Source organism: Arachis hypogaea, chromosome 11 (genome assembly GCF_003086295.3).
Source record: "Arachis hypogaea cultivar Tifrunner chromosome 11, arahy.Tifrunner.gnm2.J5K5, whole genome shotgun sequence".
In the NCBI taxonomy this organism is placed as follows: domain Eukaryota; kingdom Viridiplantae; phylum Streptophyta; class Magnoliopsida; order Fabales; family Fabaceae; genus Arachis; species Arachis hypogaea.
Genome location: NC_092046.1, coordinates 14,498,868 through 14,517,070, shown reverse-complemented (window position 1 = coordinate 14,517,070; position 18,203 = coordinate 14,498,868). Strand labels below are relative to the sequence as shown.

General features: G+C 42.7%; 1 protein-coding gene across 6 annotated transcripts; it reads right to left on the bottom strand.

The window, feature by feature from the left end:
• Window positions 1-1,584: 1,584 nt before the first annotated feature.
• On the bottom strand, window positions 1,585-9,321 carry LOC112720343 (folate transporter 1, chloroplastic). Of its 6 annotated transcripts, none has more exons than XM_025771250.3 (12): window positions 9,111-9,321; window positions 7,931-8,210; window positions 7,741-7,817; window positions 6,868-6,944; window positions 6,442-6,535; window positions 5,938-6,031; window positions 4,983-5,056; window positions 3,597-3,710; window positions 2,228-2,299; window positions 2,090-2,110; window positions 1,926-1,993; window positions 1,585-1,739 (listed from the first exon to the last, which is right to left on the bottom strand). In XM_025771250.3, the coding sequence occupies exons 2-12, from the start codon at window positions 8,052-8,054 to the stop codon at window positions 1,607-1,609; spliced, it is 948 nt and encodes a 315-aa protein (XP_025627035.1). In that variant the 5' UTR covers window positions 8,055-8,210; window positions 9,111-9,321; the 3' UTR covers window positions 1,585-1,606. The 6 variants fall into 6 exon arrangements, with proteins under 6 accessions (XP_025627035.1, XP_025627038.1, XP_072062597.1 ...); XM_025771253.3 differs by having other exon boundaries at window positions 3,597-3,707; XM_072206496.1 differs by having other exon boundaries at window positions 3,597-3,707; window positions 7,931-8,191.
• Between the last annotated feature and the right edge of the window lie 8,882 nt (window positions 9,322-18,203).

The window sequence follows — 18,203 nt, the reverse complement described above, 5'->3', positions numbered from 1 at the left end:
ATTAGTGACAGCACGACAGGAAAAGGAGAGTGAAGCGGCTGCGGTAAAAGGAGAGAAAGGTGGAAAGTGAAAGGCTAGAGTTGTGATGGATAAATGATGGAATGTTTTTTGTTTTAGTGGGACACAGTGCAGCCCATTGTTCACATTATTCGCACCTCATTGTCTACTTAGCATAACTCAAATTTTACATGTATATCTAATCATATAACACCATATTAACAAATATAATTACTTTCACATTGACCGCGTGAATGGTCATTTAAAAAATCGGTTATAATTGCACAATTGTATAAAACATTTTACACTGTCAGTACATCAAAATTAAATCATTTTAATATTTTTCTATTAAATAATTTTATCCTCCTCCAATTTGATCCAAAAAATAAAGTAATAACTAGTCTCTAGAATTTAAAAAATCTCAAGAATCATTAAAAAATTTTAAAAATTCCAAAATTTCATTTTGATTAAAACATATTAAATTAAAAAAAGACCTTATTGTCTAACAGAAGCAAACATTTGGAATTATTTTGTATATTTCATCATTTTAAAATGTGAAAAAATGTCCAATATTAAAAATCTCAATGACTAATGTAAGTAATTAATAAAAAAATAAAGTACATAAAATTTTTTAAATACTTTAAAAATATTAGTGTTCCAATAATTTTAGTCATTGATCAATTATATATATCTTAAAGAGTTTAATTTAATTGCACCAACAGCCTAAAGTGTACAACACATTCGTTCAATCACATTAATTTTTTTTGTGACTAATCACATTAATTTTTTTAAATAACTATTCACACTGTCAAAATAAAAAAAAAATTTTGCTAATATAATATTATATAATTAAACATACATGTAAAATTATTTTATAATTACGGTGTATAAAAATTAAATTCATGTTTTATAATCAAAATTAATGACTAAAATGACTGATCACTAAAATTCATGAAACACTTAAAACATTCCTAAAGTATAATGTGGCTGCATAGAGATAACCTACGAGCTTTAGGCCATAGGTGGTAAGTACTCTTGTACACATATATCACTTAGGAAACCTTTTTTATGAGCAGCTCTACTGGTTTACGGCAAAGACTATGAAGGGCTGGAAGAAGACTCCAGGCAAGTCAACTATAGACATAGTTGACGGGGTGGAGGCGTGGAGGTGCATGTTAGTAGGCAAAAATAAAATAAAATAAAATATATATAATTAAATTTAAAATTAAAATGTAAAATAGATTATCCATAGATCAACATCAACTTGTACATCCACGCTAGGTCAAAGAAACATGGACAGAAGGGAACCATGCTTAATGTCTTCTTAATCTCCGGATACTGTGTACACATTATTAAACCTCTGTAGAATTTCATCATTAAAATGTGATGGAATGACCAATTTTCCAATGTTACAAATATCAGAGACAGAGAGCCGGAGGGGGAGAGAGAGAGAGAGAGAGAGGAATCAGGAATGTACCCAAAATATAAATGTCAAATAAGAGAGGAGATTGGCACCCAGAGAGAGAGAGAGAGAGAGAGAGAGAGAGAGAGAGAGAGAGAGAGAGAGAGAGAGAGAGAGAGAGAGAGTTAAGATGGAAAAGGAAAATATTTAGTCATTCCTCCTTGCTAGTTTAAGCAATTTAAGAACATTTTCATAAACAATAAATGTTACTGAAGAAGCAGGAACATTTTTCAAAAGGCTTGGGGTTATTCCCCTGTAAAATCCTCGGACACCTTCATATCTGCAAGAACAGAACAAGATCTATAATGTAAAAATGAGAGAGAGAGAGAGAGAGAGAGAGAGGTCCTTAAGAGAATTTTGTTTCAACATTTTAATCCCTGAAAAAAGACTAAACGCATACATTTTGGTTTTCAATGAAACATGCAAAACCAAAGAAATGGGTTATATCTTATAATGTGGTATGTACCTTGCAGTTTCCTTCACAACATGCCAACTATCCACATATCTTGGAACCCCATCCGCACTAGGCCGTTGCTGCAGAGAAAGAAATTTCGATTTGCCTATGAGAAATTTATACTATTAAACCAAAAGTGCTATCTATTATCCCTATCTTTTAATCAACTCTTGTACCTGCAATCGAGATCTCATAACCTGGAAAAAAAAGGAGCAAGCAAGCATGCTGTCAAAGATTGATCGATCATGTTCGACGAGACAAGGACACTAAAATATAAAACCCTCTTTCAAAGAGGAGGATACAAGAAACTGTACCTGAAATGGATAGGTTAGAAGTATTGCAGCAATTTTTGATGTTGCTCCAAGAACAGCATAATCAGCAGAATTCTGTGAAAAGTTATAAGAACACTAAAGTCTCGAGTATCGAAGAAAGCTTGCAAAGTTGAACATCAAACAGCTTCAATTCATTTATAAGCATCATATAGCCAGAAGCTAAACAACGTATTAAATACCAGGCTTAAATAAATTTTAGAAAAAATGACAACTTGATGCACAAGCATTCTGCATTAACAAAGGGTCAAGAGAAGGGCCGAAGCCAAAGCGGGTAATGTAGGCAGGGCAATAGAAAAAAGGAAATATGTTAATTAGAAAAGAAAGAAAAAGTACAAAAGGGCAGGAAACCATAATAACAACTGGCACCAAGATAAACCCAGAGAGACAAGAATGTAACCGTGAGAGAAAAAGGGGGAAATAAAGTAAGCTCAGCGTTTTGATAGAATTCAAAGAGAAAGATGACATCGCCAGAGAATTTCAAGAGTCTTGCCGTCTCTCCTTAAAGCTTGATTCTATTCAAAAGGCCATCCATGATTTCCCTCATTCCCACTCACTCCCTTATATCCCTTCTATCCTCTCACCCCCATAAAAGAATAAGCATTGGATCTCAAACCCTCCCCACTAGGCTTGCCAGGTGACAATTCTTTTACAACAGCAGGGACTTCCTAATTCTTTTCCTTCTGAAGGTTCTACCCGTGTCATGCTTCCCAGGTAAATAGCAGAAGTATCCTCACAAAAAGAAAAAGAAAAAAACTATACAAGAGGCCAAATCCCAGAAGATAAAGCACACAAAATATGCCAATCTTTTATGCTAAATACATATATCTCACACATACACCATAAGCAGAATACCAAAGAAAAGAAAAATTAATAAACTTAACCCAAGCTGTGTCCATAGTTGATATTGAACATTAAAATGTCTAACACCCATTTCAAAGCACTGGAACACGATAAACTGAGGACTGTAACAAGTTCTTTTGCATTAAACGTTTTAAAATATTTATTTAATACACCAGACAGCACAATATGATGTATAACAGTCATTGTAGATAAGTTGAAACAACATACTGAATACAACACACAATGAATAATATCTTAACATCTAACCTAGTGTTTACTTATCCTATCATATCTAATGCCACATATTAAACACTCAGGTCGATACAACCTAAGAGTCATCACACATCACTCTTGGAATGTCACTTGATCTCTTGAGTTGAGCAATGACATAGGAACAAGAACTCAGAACTATATAAGTGACATTCAATTCAATTTCAATGATCAAAAAATGGGTTAATAAATGTAAATGGTCCAATGCTCTGTAATTCTAATCCAACCATGATTTACTTACCAACAGATCATCCGGGTTTTGACAATGCCTTTTACTTCCCCTGTGCTTTATATCTACAATAACTTTACGAAGTTCCTCGTATGCTGTGAACTGAACAGCCCCATGAGAGACCTGCTGAAGAACAAGAAACAATTGAGCCTTCTATAAATCTTACAAAGACAAAAAGTTGCATGTATTAATAATTAGTATAGTCATGAGTTCTAGGTTGCTCCTTCCACACACGAGAAAACAGAACCCTCATAATAACAATAGTAGACTGAAAAGCAACTCGGCTTAAACATTTCAGAAAATTTATCATAACTGGTGTTATGGACTACAGGCCCAATAGTAAATCATCTCTGAAAGACTTGGCCCACTATTTGATCCTATCTTATACAGGTAGTTATGCACAAGCTCTGATTAGCATAACTCCTAGATAGTGGAGCACTAACCATTCCCCACTCATCTCACTCATGGCTCCAATATAACTCTAAATAACTAAATACTCAGGTTAGGAAGAGATAACACATAACACTTATCAGCTACACTTTCTAACCTAGTACCTCCTGAGACACAGGCCTAATACAAGCACTGAAGTCCTTGCAGGTTCAATGCCACCATTGTTAGGAACATGGAACAAGGATGACAATAGTGTAATGTATCTGAGCCTCAATGGAAGAGCAAGTAAGCTCTGATGAAAGGTCCTGTTGAAGTTCAACTTCTTTGTTTTCTTAGAAGAATGAGCAGGACAAGGATCAAATTCTTAAGCTCTTGTTCAATGGTTCTCATGCTACGTCACAATTCAACTCTCCTAAATGTTTAAATTTCTAGGTGGAAGTTTATGAATGGGTTTCTATCTGTAACAAGAAGTTTGAGAATGACAAATATCATGGTTCATGATGATATGACTTTAGTATTTTACACGATATATAGAAAAAATAATAAAGATATAGGGAAAAATGTTAGAAAATTTTTTCCCTAACCTGGAATAAACGTGAACCTCAGTCATATGACCAAATCTTATGTTCACCTGCCATTGCTCGGATGACAATAAGATGTCAAACGCATTATGTTAGCCATGTAGCAGTAAACAGAAAAGGGAGGACAGGATCTATTTGTAAAGTTTTGGATAGTCTATGGCTTTAATTGGCAAATTCTGAAGCTCATAGTGGCTAACTGCTACAGAGCCAATGCTCGTCATAGACCGGATCAATCGGAAAGACAGATCTTTATCATATGTTACATTGGGTGAATAACAATGTTATCTTTTCTGAGACACAATTTCACAAGTATCAACAACAATAATAACAAAGCCTTATCCCACTAGATGGGTAAAATCAATCAACAATCAATAATTAAATTTACAAGAGCCAAGACAGAGATGGAAAATAACAAACATCAACATACCAGAAATAGACCAGGAACAATTCCTCTGTAGAGTGCTCTAAAACCTTCTTCCCTCATTATGGTCCTAAATGCATCTGATATTTTCAGACAAGAAACAAAAATTGTATGACAGGTTAGCAAAGTTAATACAACCACAATAAGTAAAATACCCAAACCCTGACTATTACATTCTAATTGATCATTCCCATGCTGAAACAAAGTGATTCCCTTAAAATATATACAAGTAAAGTTGAAAACAAGTTTCCTTTTTCTTCCCAATTTTAAAAACTAAGAATAAACATCATAGGAGAAAACGCTGTGAAACAAATACAATGAATAGTTATGCCATACATTACTTAGCAAATTAAAGACCAAACATTGATGATTAATAGTAGCGACTTACGAATTGCTACAACATTTTTGGATGATAAAATAAATACTGAACCAAATATTATCGTATAAACAGGTGGTGAAAGAGAGCCATTATGCAACTTTTGATAGTACTCCATCTATCTGCTTTTAAGTTTGATTTTGGAAAATTATTTTTGTCAAAAATTATTTATAATTTATAAATACATACAAAGCATTAATTACTTTTTGCAATGTTTAACTTCATAAGTATAAAGTATTACATCAACTTAATAAAGTAATAATAAATTAATGAGAAGAGACAGGATAATTTAACCAAAGCAAACCATTTTTACTCTATATTCAAGAGAATTTAACAATTTCTCGATTCTTGTCTAAAAGACCAAAGCTGTAAAAGCCACTTAAAAGTTGACACAGGTAGTAACTGTAAACTGAAGTGGGCAGAAGATGACTACAATTAATAAAGTCTTGTGTGTTAAAATTATAATTCAGCTAAATTTATAACTTCAAGAAATGTATTCTAATTACATGAATATTTTGAGAAGGAAAAAAAAAATCTTTAAAGTGAACAGTTGAGAATGAAGTTAAATTAAGATGGAGATGAGACCAAAAATCCCATAGTATGGTCGTGTTTGATGAAGAGGAGTCTGAAGCTGCAATCTTGTTTTTACCAGCCAAACAGGATTTGTGCACAAGCACACCTGACAGAAGACAATGGAAATCAAATGATAGTAAATTTAGCAGGCTTTGGAATCCTAATCAATAACCATTCAACTATAAAAGCTTAACAATATATTAAAAATTTTCACAAAGATAACAAAGCTGTAAACTTAAATATAGTTCCATTCTCACACACTTATCATAATAGAGTTCATTGGCAAATCTATAATACACTTTACTTACCACCTTTCGCCACTCCTTGGGACTGATGTAAGAAAAATTTTGAATTGAACATGGAAATTATGCAAAGCCCTAACCAAGAATATACACACACGTGTGCACATGGAAATTATGCAAAGCCCTAACCAAGAATATACACACACGTGTGCATACACATGAGAGCGCACGAATGTGGCAATCCATTCATGATAATGGAATTGTGAACACTCACCAAACCTCCTGCTTCAGCAGCTGAGGCAAGATGAAGACCTGGGCTCAGTGTATCCTCCCTATTCCTAGCATATCTTTGTTTGGCTTTATCATAACTGTAATTAAGAAATTTTAACTTAGTCATATGTAAATATTAATAGCTGATCAAGAAGTTAGGGGCTGGAAAATTCACAAAAGAATCGATTCCTCTGTAAGTGTGTGCATGTGTGTATGTGTGTGCGCGCGTGCTCGCGCATGTGTGCATAAGGGAGACTTTTGAGAGTTCAGACTGAATAAATCAAGTTCACATTTTACATATTTGGAATCTATGGATGCCTACTACAAGCATAAAATTAAGGATACAAACTTCACAGTGTATCACACCATATAATATCATTCTAGTTAACTTAATACAATTAATTATTTAACGTTCAGAATTGAAACTCACAAAAAGAAATATAGGCCCCATGAAATAGTAGACCCAATAACACCAGGAAGAAAACCTGCATATAATCCTCTTAATCCCTGCAAGATAAAGAAGGGAATATAAATACAACAAACTGCTATTTACATATTCAATGACAACTCCTGAACTATAAGTAAAAGCCAAGGGTATTGAACCTTACATCAGTTATCTTAGCTGCATACATCTTAATAATAAAAGTAAGACTATGAACAAGGTGAAAAAATGATGAGTGTTTGGATCAGCAACCATTAATCAACAAACAACAGGGACAAATAACCCAATCAGGGAAAAAAATCAAAAATAGAAAGCAAAAGAAAACAACACAATACAATAAAATAAAATCTGGGTGCGAGTAGCACATGACATGACAAACCACCAAACTCAGTTTCCATTAATAATCTCACATGAGTGTGACTGACACACCAAAGAAATCACAGTTTCTAGGACTAATCTTATTCAGATTCTCCTAGATGCTAGCATAGACCAAGCCTATAATGATTTTATCTATTTTCTTCAAATTTGCAAGACTTATCCTAACCACCAGCTATATGTCATAACCATATATAGATAAAGTTGTCAATAATTTACACAAGCCCAGTTGCACAATCTACAGTGAATTCGTTTCTTAAAAACATGAAACTCCTAACAAGAAGAATTCTTCAAATGCCAATATGTCTTAAATGCTATATTGAAACAATCTATAGCCGTGGTCCTAGAAAAACTACTTATTAGGGACACTCTAAACATTGCATTGCAGAAAATAATGCAATATTATAAAGTAATGTAAATGTCGAAAATTGTATCCTTGATTGATAAAAATGGCTAGCATTGGGTGGAATGAGTAAACAAGCAAACCTCAGATCGAGCAATGGTGAAAATTGCATGAACAGTATTCTTATAATTGGGAACATGAGAGACTCTGCCATCATTAACTGCAAATCAAATAATAATCCCATAAAAAGCTGAACACAAGACAAATATTAAATATCCATTTATTTGAGCAAAAAGAAAATTAAAAAAAATGCAAAAAAAGAAAAACAAAGACCTTGGAATCTAGTGCGGACAACATCGAGGGGATGCATAACAGCAACAGTGGCAAACCCAGCTGTGCCACCGGCAGCAGCATTCTCCCAGTGCCATTGACGGGCCTCGGGTGCTGTGGCTGACATGTTTGGTAAGTTATGTGTCACTCTGGGTTGAATGTCATTGAACTAAAAGGAGACACGATGGGTTTAGCTGAGGGGCTTCCTCAGTGACAGTGTATTAAGGCACAGCTTTTGTTTTCTCTTTCGTCAAATGGTTTGGCCTTCAAAGGGGAAGAGAATCTATTTGAAATTTTGAATCATTATCTTTTGAAAACAACTCTTCCAATCAAATCAAATCCACACATTTAACTTCATCACATTATCGTCCAAAGTAATATCTGTAAGTTCCGATTTTGAAGACAAAGGAAAAAAAGAAAGTTTAAAGAATAAAATCTGTTCTTCAGACCCATCAAACAACAATTCCTGAAACACACCCTGTTTTCAATGATAAAATCCAGATCTAAACAGTTTACGAAATGGCAGTCAACAAATATGGATAAATTATTAATAATTATACATGTGAAGAAAACAGACCTGAAGTTGGAGATTCTTAGAACTACACTATTAAAGCAACTGACGTATTTTGCAATCATTTAATATAACATTATTGAATAAAGGGGAGAGTTAGCAACAAAAGCAAACTATATGATCTGAAGCTTCCATGACACAGGATTTTATTAACGAACAGCACAAACATAGCAGATAAAAATAGTATGATCGAAGATATAATAGTAGCCTATAAAGCCAAAACTGTTAGCAAAATGCCACAGCGGAAAAAAAGTTAGAGCTTTATATAGGATCATATCTATTAAAAAACAGAGCAAGTACTAACAATTCTACAATTGGCAACAATTGTTCAATATACAAAATTCTTCTCTGCCATTATGTCATTATACCAGGACTACAGTGAAAGAGAAAGTTCATTAAGGCCATCACAGAAAAGTATAGTGTTTAATTTATCACGAAAATTATATTGTGCTTAGTTCATGACTACATAGGCTAAGAGCTCAAAGCATTCAATTTCATCACATACAAAAATCTACAAGAATGGCAAGTATCCTCAGTCAACAAACCAAGAACTAGGACATGTGAGAGAGAGAGAGAGAGAGAGAGAGAGAGAAGCAACGAGGCAGGGCGTACCTGTATGGTGGCTGTGAGGCTGAGGGCTCTTGCGACGACCTTGGACGGCCGCTGAGGGATCCGTCGGCGAGGCAGACAGTTCGGCTAAGAGGTGGCGAAGCAGCAAGGATACAAGGCAAGGAGGCGGCGAATCCCTGGCAACGCAGTGTGTTCCGGCGGCTGCGGCACACCAGTGATGGAGAAGGATGCGTTCTTGTGTTCATTCCACCAGTAAGTAGTAACTAGTAAGTAGTAATATTCACGGGATTGTAAATTGTTTAATTTTATTTTACACTTGGAGTAAATACTAAATATTGTTGTAAAATAAATAAATATAAAAAGTGTATATAAAAAATTCTAGTATTAATATTCACAGAAATTATTATGTCACTGTAATACTATAATAGAAGTGATTCATATATTTATTAATATATCTATATAATATTGTGATTCAAATTCACAAGAGATAGAGAAAGAGAAAAGTTTATGTATTGTATAAAGAGAGAGAAAAATGCTTGTTATTGATGTTATTGTCTATAACCCTTATACCTTAAGGCATATTTTTATAGGCATACGAAATTTATGTTTCAAACTTCGTTAAGTTTGCTTCATCTTAAGAATTCGTTTCTTTTAACATAGGAAAAATGAGTCACCCATAAATGGACATCCATCGTCCTTATCCATTCTTAACATAATACTCCCCTTAAATGACTATTTAGGATTATGCCTCGTTAAAACCTTACTAAAGAAAAACTTAATGAAAAAAATTTTAGTGAAAAAAAAATAGTACAATATCCTTTGACAGAGACTACCTCATTAAAAACCTTGTCAAGAAAAATCTAATGAAAAAAACATGACCAAGGAAAAAAGAGTACAGTCTCTCCCTCTTGTCGACATCATTTAATGTCTCGAAATCGGCGCATCCCAATCTGATGTACCAATTTTTCAAAGGAGGATTTTGGAAGTAACTTTGTCAATAAGTCTGCCAAATTTTTGCTTGAGCGGATCTGTTGGATATCAATTGTTCCTTGATTTTTGTTACGACCTGGCCCAGAACCTCCACGGGCCGGGCCGACCCGAACACCACCCGATCCGGATAGACGCCCCGCAAACCGACCCGGACACGCGTCCAGGACAGCTCATGTGCAGCTGGGGGACAACGTCCTTAGGAACATGGGCCTATTCTGGACGGGCCCACCTCTGACAGGTATATAAGGGGAAGACTTGCTCTCCCCCCAAGGTACGTCACGTATTACACTACCCTTTCCGCCTGCACATTTACTGACAAGAGCGTCGGAGTGTCTTTGCAGGTGGCACCCCCCTCTCTACGAAGAACACGGGACATCGGGACCTCGCACCCCTCGACCGGCAATCCACGACCTGACGAGCCCCTACCATCATCCCGGATTGCAATCCGAACCGTCCGGTAACCGACCCACCGAACATTGGCGCCGTCTGTGGGGACTCGTCTATGGACTTCGTGCTAGTCGAAACGAAGGCAAACCAAGAGGCCGTGCCCGGAGGCGACGTCGCCGGGACGGGAACCCGACAACATCCGAGATCTCCCCCGAGGGACACGACCCAGGCACACGAGAGACGCCCCTTCGGGGGGACTGGCGACAACCACGCCAGAATAATGCAAGAGCTACGCCATAGAATGCAAGACTTAGAGCGCCGGTTAGCAGACAGAGAACGCGACCAGCACACCCCGGAACGGAGTCACTCTCGTTCTCACTCTAGGAGCCGTTCCCGGCGCACGCCTAGCCCCCAGGTCGAGTCAGAAAGCACTGGGGAGAGAGGCCGCGCGAGAAGGCGTCATGACCCTGTCATTTACGCCAGGCGCGAAGGGCGGCGTACCACAAACCGTGGGGACGAAGATGCTCGCCGGGAGGACGACGAGGGGAGAACGAATACTCGGGGACCCGTGATAATAGGGGCCACCCCATTCCACCGCTCCATACTCGAGGTCCGGCTGCCAAAACATTTTGACAAGCCAACGGACATGAGGTATGACGGAACGCAGGACCCCCTAGAGCACCTAACGGCCTTCGAGGCCAGGATGAACTTAGAAGGAGTAGGAGATGAGGTAAGATGTCGCGCCTTCCCGGTTACCTTGGCGGGACCTGCAATACGGTGGTTCAATAACCTCCCGCAGGGCTCGGTGACCCAATTCTCCGACATCAGCCATGCCTTCCTGGCTCAGTTCACAACCAGGATCGCCAAAGCCAAGCACCCGATCAATTTGCTAGGGGTGACCCAGAGAGCCGGGGAACCGACCAGGAAATACTTGGATCGTTTCAACGACGAATGCTTGGAAATTGATGGTCTGACGGACTCGGTGGCGAGCTTGTGTTTGACGAACGGGCTCCTGAATGAGGACTTCAGGAAGCACCTTACCACAAAGCCCGTCTGGACAATGCAAGAGATCCAGTGCGTGGCCAAGGAGTATATCAACGATGAGGAAGTAAGCCGGGTCGTGGCTGCCAATAAACGGCAGCCCGTCTACAACCAAACCCGGCACTACGAAGGCAGAGAAAAACCAAGGGAACACGCCAGGGACGGCGGCCCAAGTAAGGTGCCGAAGCCATTCCCCCGAATCGGGAAATTCACCAATTACACCCCCTCGCAGCACCGATCACGGAATTTTACCAACAGATAGCAGAGAAGGGGATACTGACGAAACCCCGACCTCTGAAGGGCAGGACAGGGGGAGACAAGAGCCTCTACTGTGAATATCACAAGGGATACGGGCACAAAACCCAAGACTGCTTCGACCTAAAAGACGCCCTGGAGCAGGCAATCAGGGACGGAAAACTTGCCGACTTCTCCCATCTTATCAGGGAGCCGAGGAGACGCAATCGGGATCGCGAAAGCGAAGACGGGTCCCGGGCGACAAGACGACGCCAAGAACCAGAGGGGGACGACCACGGTCTCACGGTGGTGAACGTAGTAACGGCGAGGAACTCCGCCCCAAGGTCGAAATCGGCACAGAAAAAAGATGCCAAGGTCCTCGCGGTCTCCTCCTCGTCTGCTAGAAGTTCCCGGAGACTCCCATCCATCTCTTTCGGCCCGGAAGACCAATGGTTCGACGAGGCGCCGGAAAGTCCCCCCATGGTCATCACGGCCAGGGTCGGAACCGGCCTTGTCAAGCGGATCCTGGTTGATACGGAGGCAGACTCGAACATCATGTTTCGAAACGTTTTTGACGCCTTGGGACTACGAGATGCCGATCTGGCGACCCACCAGCACGGTGTGGTAGGGTTGGGAGACCACTTCATCAAACCGGATGGAATCATCTCTCTCCCGACCTCCGTGGGGCAAGGGTAGAGGCAAAGGACGGTGATGGCCGATTTCGTAATCTTACGAGATTCCACAGCTTACAACATCATCTTGGGGAGAAAAACTATCAACGACCTGGGGGCAGCTATTAGTACGAAGCTGCTCGTGATGAAATTTGTTGCTAATGACGGATCCGTAGGATCCATCAGAGGAGACTTGGAAATGGCGGTCGCCTGCGACCACGCCAGCCTCTCTCTCAGGAAAAAGTCCAAAGAAGCATCGGGGGTCTTCCTCGCCGACCTGGACGCCAGGATAGAAGACAAGCCCAGACCCGAGCCGGAAGGGGATTTGGAGAAATTTAGGGTCAGCGACGGGGACGAGAAGTTCACGTTCATAAACAGAAACCTTCCCCATGAATTAAAGGAGCCTTTGATGGAGATGATCAGAGCCAATGCCGACCTCTTCGCCTGGACGCCAGCCGACATGCCAGGGATAGATCCCCAGCTTATGTCACACCATCTGGCCGTCAAACCGGAAACCAAGCCAGTGGCCCAGAGGAAGAGAAAGATGTCACAGGAAAGGGCAGAGGAGGTGGCCAAGCAGGCGGCCAGCCTCCTTGAAGCAGGGTTCATCCGGGAACTGGACTACTCGACCTGGCTGTCGAACGTAGTTTTGGTGAAGAAACACAATGGGAGGTGGAGAATGTGTGTAGACTACTCTGACCTCAATAAGGCATGTCCTAAGGACTGCTACCCCCTGCCCAACATTGACGCACTCGTCGACGCAGCAGCGGGGTACCGGTATCTGAGCTTCATGGACGCCTACTCCGGGTACAACCAGATACCGATGCACCGACCCGACGAGGAGAAAACGGCGTTCATAACGCCCGGGGGGACCTATTGCTACAAAGTGATGCCATTTGGTCTGAAAAATGCTGGTGCCACGTACCAGAGATTGATGAACAAGATATTCAGTGAGCTCATAGGCAGGACAGTGGAAGTCTACGTGGACGACATCCTCACAAAAACCGCACGACCCGACGATCTCTTGAGCGACCTGGGAAGTGTATTCGCTTCCCTCCGACAACACGGCATGAGGCTCAATCCGCTTAAATGTGCCTTTGCCATGGAAGCTGGAAAGTTCCTGTGATTCATGATCACCTAAAGAGGAGTAGAAGCCAACCCCGAGAAGTGCCAGGCGATTCTCTAGATGAAGAGCCCGGGTTGTATCAAAGATGTCCAACGATTGGCGGGAAGACTGACGGCTTTATCCCGTTTCCTCGGCGCATCGGCAGCAAAAGCCCTACCCTTCTTCAATCTGATGAAAAAGGGAATAGCATTCGAATGGACCCCAGCGTGCGAGGAGGCATTCAACCACTTCAAGGAGATCTTAGCAGCACCTCCGGTGCTCGGGAAGCCCAAGGCCGGAGAATCACTCTACCTCTAGCTGGCAGTAACAGAAGAAGCACTTGCAGCAGTGCTTGTAAGAGAAGAAGGGAAAGCTCAGCAGCCGGTCTACTTCGTGAGCAGGGCCCTACAAGGAGCCGAGCTGAGATACAGCAAACTAGAAAAACTGGCGTTAACACTCCTAACTTCCTCCCGAAGGTTAAGGCAATACTTCCAGGGCCACCGTATAGTCGTGAGAACGGATCAGGCAATTCGCCAAGTACTCCAAAAACCTTATTTGGCTGGTAGGATGATGACCTGGGCCATCGAGCTCTCCCAATATGACTTGCAGTATGAGCCCCGGCACGCAATCAAGGCCCAGGAAATGGCAAACTTTTTGGTTGAGGTAGCAGGTGATCCCCCCGAGGAAACGGGCACACGGTGGAGGCTCCACGTGGACGGGGCCTCCAACCAAACGTCTGGGGGAGCCGGGGTCATCTTAGAAAGCCCAGCAGGAGTCATCTACGAGCAATCGACTAAGTTCGAGTTCCCTGTGTCGAACAACCAAGCGAAATATGAAGCTCTCTTAAGCGGACTAATACTAGCTCGGGAAGTCGGAGCAACGAAGGTCGAAGTATGCAGTGACTCACAAGTCATCACCTCGCAAGTAAACAGAAGTTACCAAGCTCGGGACCCCCTCCTGCAAAAATACTTGAAAAAGGTTAAAGAAATGACAAGTCAGTTCCAAGAGGTCACGATCCAACACGTCCCCAGAGAAAGGAACACACGGGCGGACCTCCTGTCCAAACTAGCAAGCACGAAACCAGGAGCGGGTAACCGGTCTCTCATTCAAGGCATGGTGAAAGAGCCAACGGTCGCCCTCCACTTGACGGAGGCGAGTCCCTCCTGGCTGGACCCCATCACAAACTTCCTGGAGCTCGGCAAATTACCAGACGACGAGAAGACAGCTAGAACGTTGAGAAGGGAGGCAGCCAGATATGCACTCATACAAGGGCAATTATTCAGAAAGGGGCTCAGCCAACCCCTATTGAAATGCTTGCACCCCGACCAGACGGACTACGTACTTAGAGAAGTCCACGAGGGATGCTACGACCACCACATCGGGGGCAAGGCCCTAGCGAGGAAGCTCATCCGAGTTGGATATTACTGGCCGCCAATGATGAAAGACTCAAGAGAATTCGTTAAAAAATGCGTAAAATGTCAACAAAACGCGGACTTCCACAAGGCGCCGGCATCCGAGTTAAGCCTTTTGACGACCACAAGACCTTTCGCTCAATGGGGAGTCGACCTTTTAGGACCTTTCCCGGTTGGCCCGGGACAAATCAAATATCTCATAGTGGCCATCGATTACTACATCAAGTGGATAGAGGCCGAGCCACTGACCAGCATATCTTCCTCTAATTGCAGGAAGTTCATGTGGAGACAGGTGATAACCCGATTCGGCATCCCGGAGGTCGTCATCTAGGATAATGAAACACAATTCACTGACAAGAAGTTCACAGAGTTCCTCACCGGCCTAGGGGTAAAGCAAAAGTTTTCCTCAGTTGAACACCCCCAGACAAACGGGCAAGTGGAGTCCGCAAACAAGGTCATCTTGCTTGGCCTCAAGAAATGCCTAGACAACAAGAAAGGCGCTTGGGCTGACGAGCTCGCTTCGGTCCTATGGTCCTACCGAACAACCGAGCAAAGCGCTACGGGGGAAACCCCTTTTCGCTTCACATACGGGGTCGACGCCGTGATACCCGTCGAAATCGGCGAACCGAGCCCGCGGCTACTGCTCGCAGGTGTGGACGAAGCGGTAGAAAATGACCTGGTGGAGGAGACGAGGGAGATGGCCCATTTGTCAGAAACAGCATTGAAACAAAGAATAGCCCTGCGCTACAACGCTAAAGTCCTCAGGAGGGATTTTGGGGAAAGAGACCTCGTTCTGCGACGCAACGACGTCCGTCTGCCGAACCCTGGAGAAGGAAAGCTGGCGGCAAACTGGGAAGGTCCCTACAGAATTAGAGAAGTGCTTGGAAAGGGTGCCTACAAGCTCGAGAGACTCGACGGCAAAGAGATCCCTAGAACATGGAATGCAGGTAACTTGAGAAGGTTCTACTCCTGACTCAGGCAAGCCGACCAGGAGGCCTAACGGACTCACGAATGCTCTCTCTGTTCACATGATTAAATTTTAGTCCATTTTTAGCTATTTACTCTTATCGAATACTTGCCATATTAACAAGCTTGCCTAGCTGACGATTAATTCCCACTTGTGAAAATATTCTCCTACTTATCTGTTGCTTCCCAATACGCGCTTCACACGATTGCGTCCTAAAACGGCAGCCCGGGACTGATCACCCCGGGAGCCAGATGGACCACAACAATAATTAACACGGCGACAACACGACCAAATCGGTCCAAATCGTTACCAAAGTAAAAACGACAAAACGGGCACAAGCAATAAACCCACCCCGAAAAGACGGTAACAAAAATAATACGACGAGCAAGGCAAAAGATAGTAACGGCCACTCGGCCAAACGACCAACTAAACATAACTGTTACGAAGTATCAAATTACAAAACATGCAACAAATGTTCAACAAATCTACATCAAAATGTTCAAGTTAGAAGAAATCACTTCCTAGGCATGTCGACAATCTTGCCGTCTTGGATCATTTTGAAGACCCCAATAGCCGATGTGTCGAAGTCAGAAGCCACGATCTTCACTTGGGCTTTCAGAGCATCTTCAGTCATAGAAATCGCGCTCTTCCCTTGCTTTTTGGTCGCTTTCAGCTTCTTCCGGAGCTCCTCGACCTCGACTTTAGTGGCTTTAGCCGACGACACGGCCTGGTCACGCTCTTTCTCCAAGACCGCTACCCGACCCTGAGCGGCGTTCAGCTGGCTCTCCAAGGTCATTCCCGCTCAGCTAAACGGGCCACCGTCTCGTCGGAAGCCTTCAATTTTTCCTCGGCGGATATCGCCTTTTCCTCGGATGCCTTGAGTCTCTCCCCCATCTCAGACAACTGGCTCTGGAATAGCTCAACCTGCATCTTGAAGTCATTGTTCACCTTGGCAGAGGACTCGAGCTTCCTCCGGAGGGCCTGCATTCCCGACAGCTCGAACTCAGCCTTTCGAGCTATCACGGCCCCCCGGAGCAAAGTTCGATACATCTATCTCGCCTGCCCGGCCAGGTCGGTTCCATGGAAATGCTCCTCCGTCCCAGGGATCAGCTGCGAGTCGATAAAGGTTGTGGCATCGAAATTTCTCTCCATGATGGTGAGAGCCCTCTCCGGGCTCGAAGACGCCCTCCGCCTCTTAGGGATGTGGATGAGTTCCACATCATCATCTTCCTGAGGGGCAGAGGGCGAGTGCCCGCCAACGATGACCTCGGGAGAGGAAGAAGCCTGCGCCCCCTCTGGGTTCTTACCCGACATACCGGTATCCTATGGAGGGGGCACAGTCTGGTCCTCCTTCTCCCCAGAAGGGCCAACCGAGTTCCCGGCATCCTTCTCCTCGGCTTTCTCATCATCGCTTTCTTCGAAGAAGGTCTTCATCAGGTTCTCAAGACCCGTCACTGTAGCAGACATCTCCACTGCAGCAAACAAACAAACACATCAGTCGTTAGATTGCATAAAGCAAACAATAATAAACAACACAAAAAATACAAAACAAGACGACTCACGGATATAGCTCCTGGCGGCCTCCCGTTCACCCATGAGGAGATGAGGATTCATGGGGTTCTTTTCAAAAAGAGCAAATAGCACATCGGCTATTTTCTTATCTACCGAGGACATCCTCTTATACGTTACCTTAATAAAAGGATTCGACCCCGCCCCAAAACTCCAGCAAGTGGGGATGAGGCGTTCCCCCTCCTAAGACAACCAAAAGGGGTGGCGACCTTTAACGGGACGGACTTTGAAGAACTTATCTTTAAACCCATGGTAGGAGTCCTTGAACAGACCAAATATTCTCCTACCCTGGGCAGACCGAAAAGTATGGAACCCTTTCCTCGCTTTCCCTTGTTTGGAAGGGTTGGTAAGGTTGAAGAAGAAAAGGAAGACATCCACCAACACCGGCAGCTCGAGGTACTCGCAAACCATCTCAAAACAGCGGATAGAAGCCCAGCTGTTCGGATGGAGCTGTGACGGTGACACGGATATCCGATTCAAGAGCGACATCTGGAATTCAGAAAAAGGAAGGCGAACCCCGACCTGGGTGAACATGGATTTGTAAAACCAAATCCAGTTGGCGATCCGGGGAGAGTGAAGATTGATCTCGTACAGCCGCTCATGGGGGCAGGCACGGAGGTCTCATAATTGGCCTCTTCGTCTGTTCCCCCGCACAAGTACCCGACTTGCCGGAACTCCGTCAACTCCGCCAGATCCATCTGGTTTGGTGAATCCTTTACATCCGAGGTTACCCAAGCGTACGGATCATAGCTCGCCGTG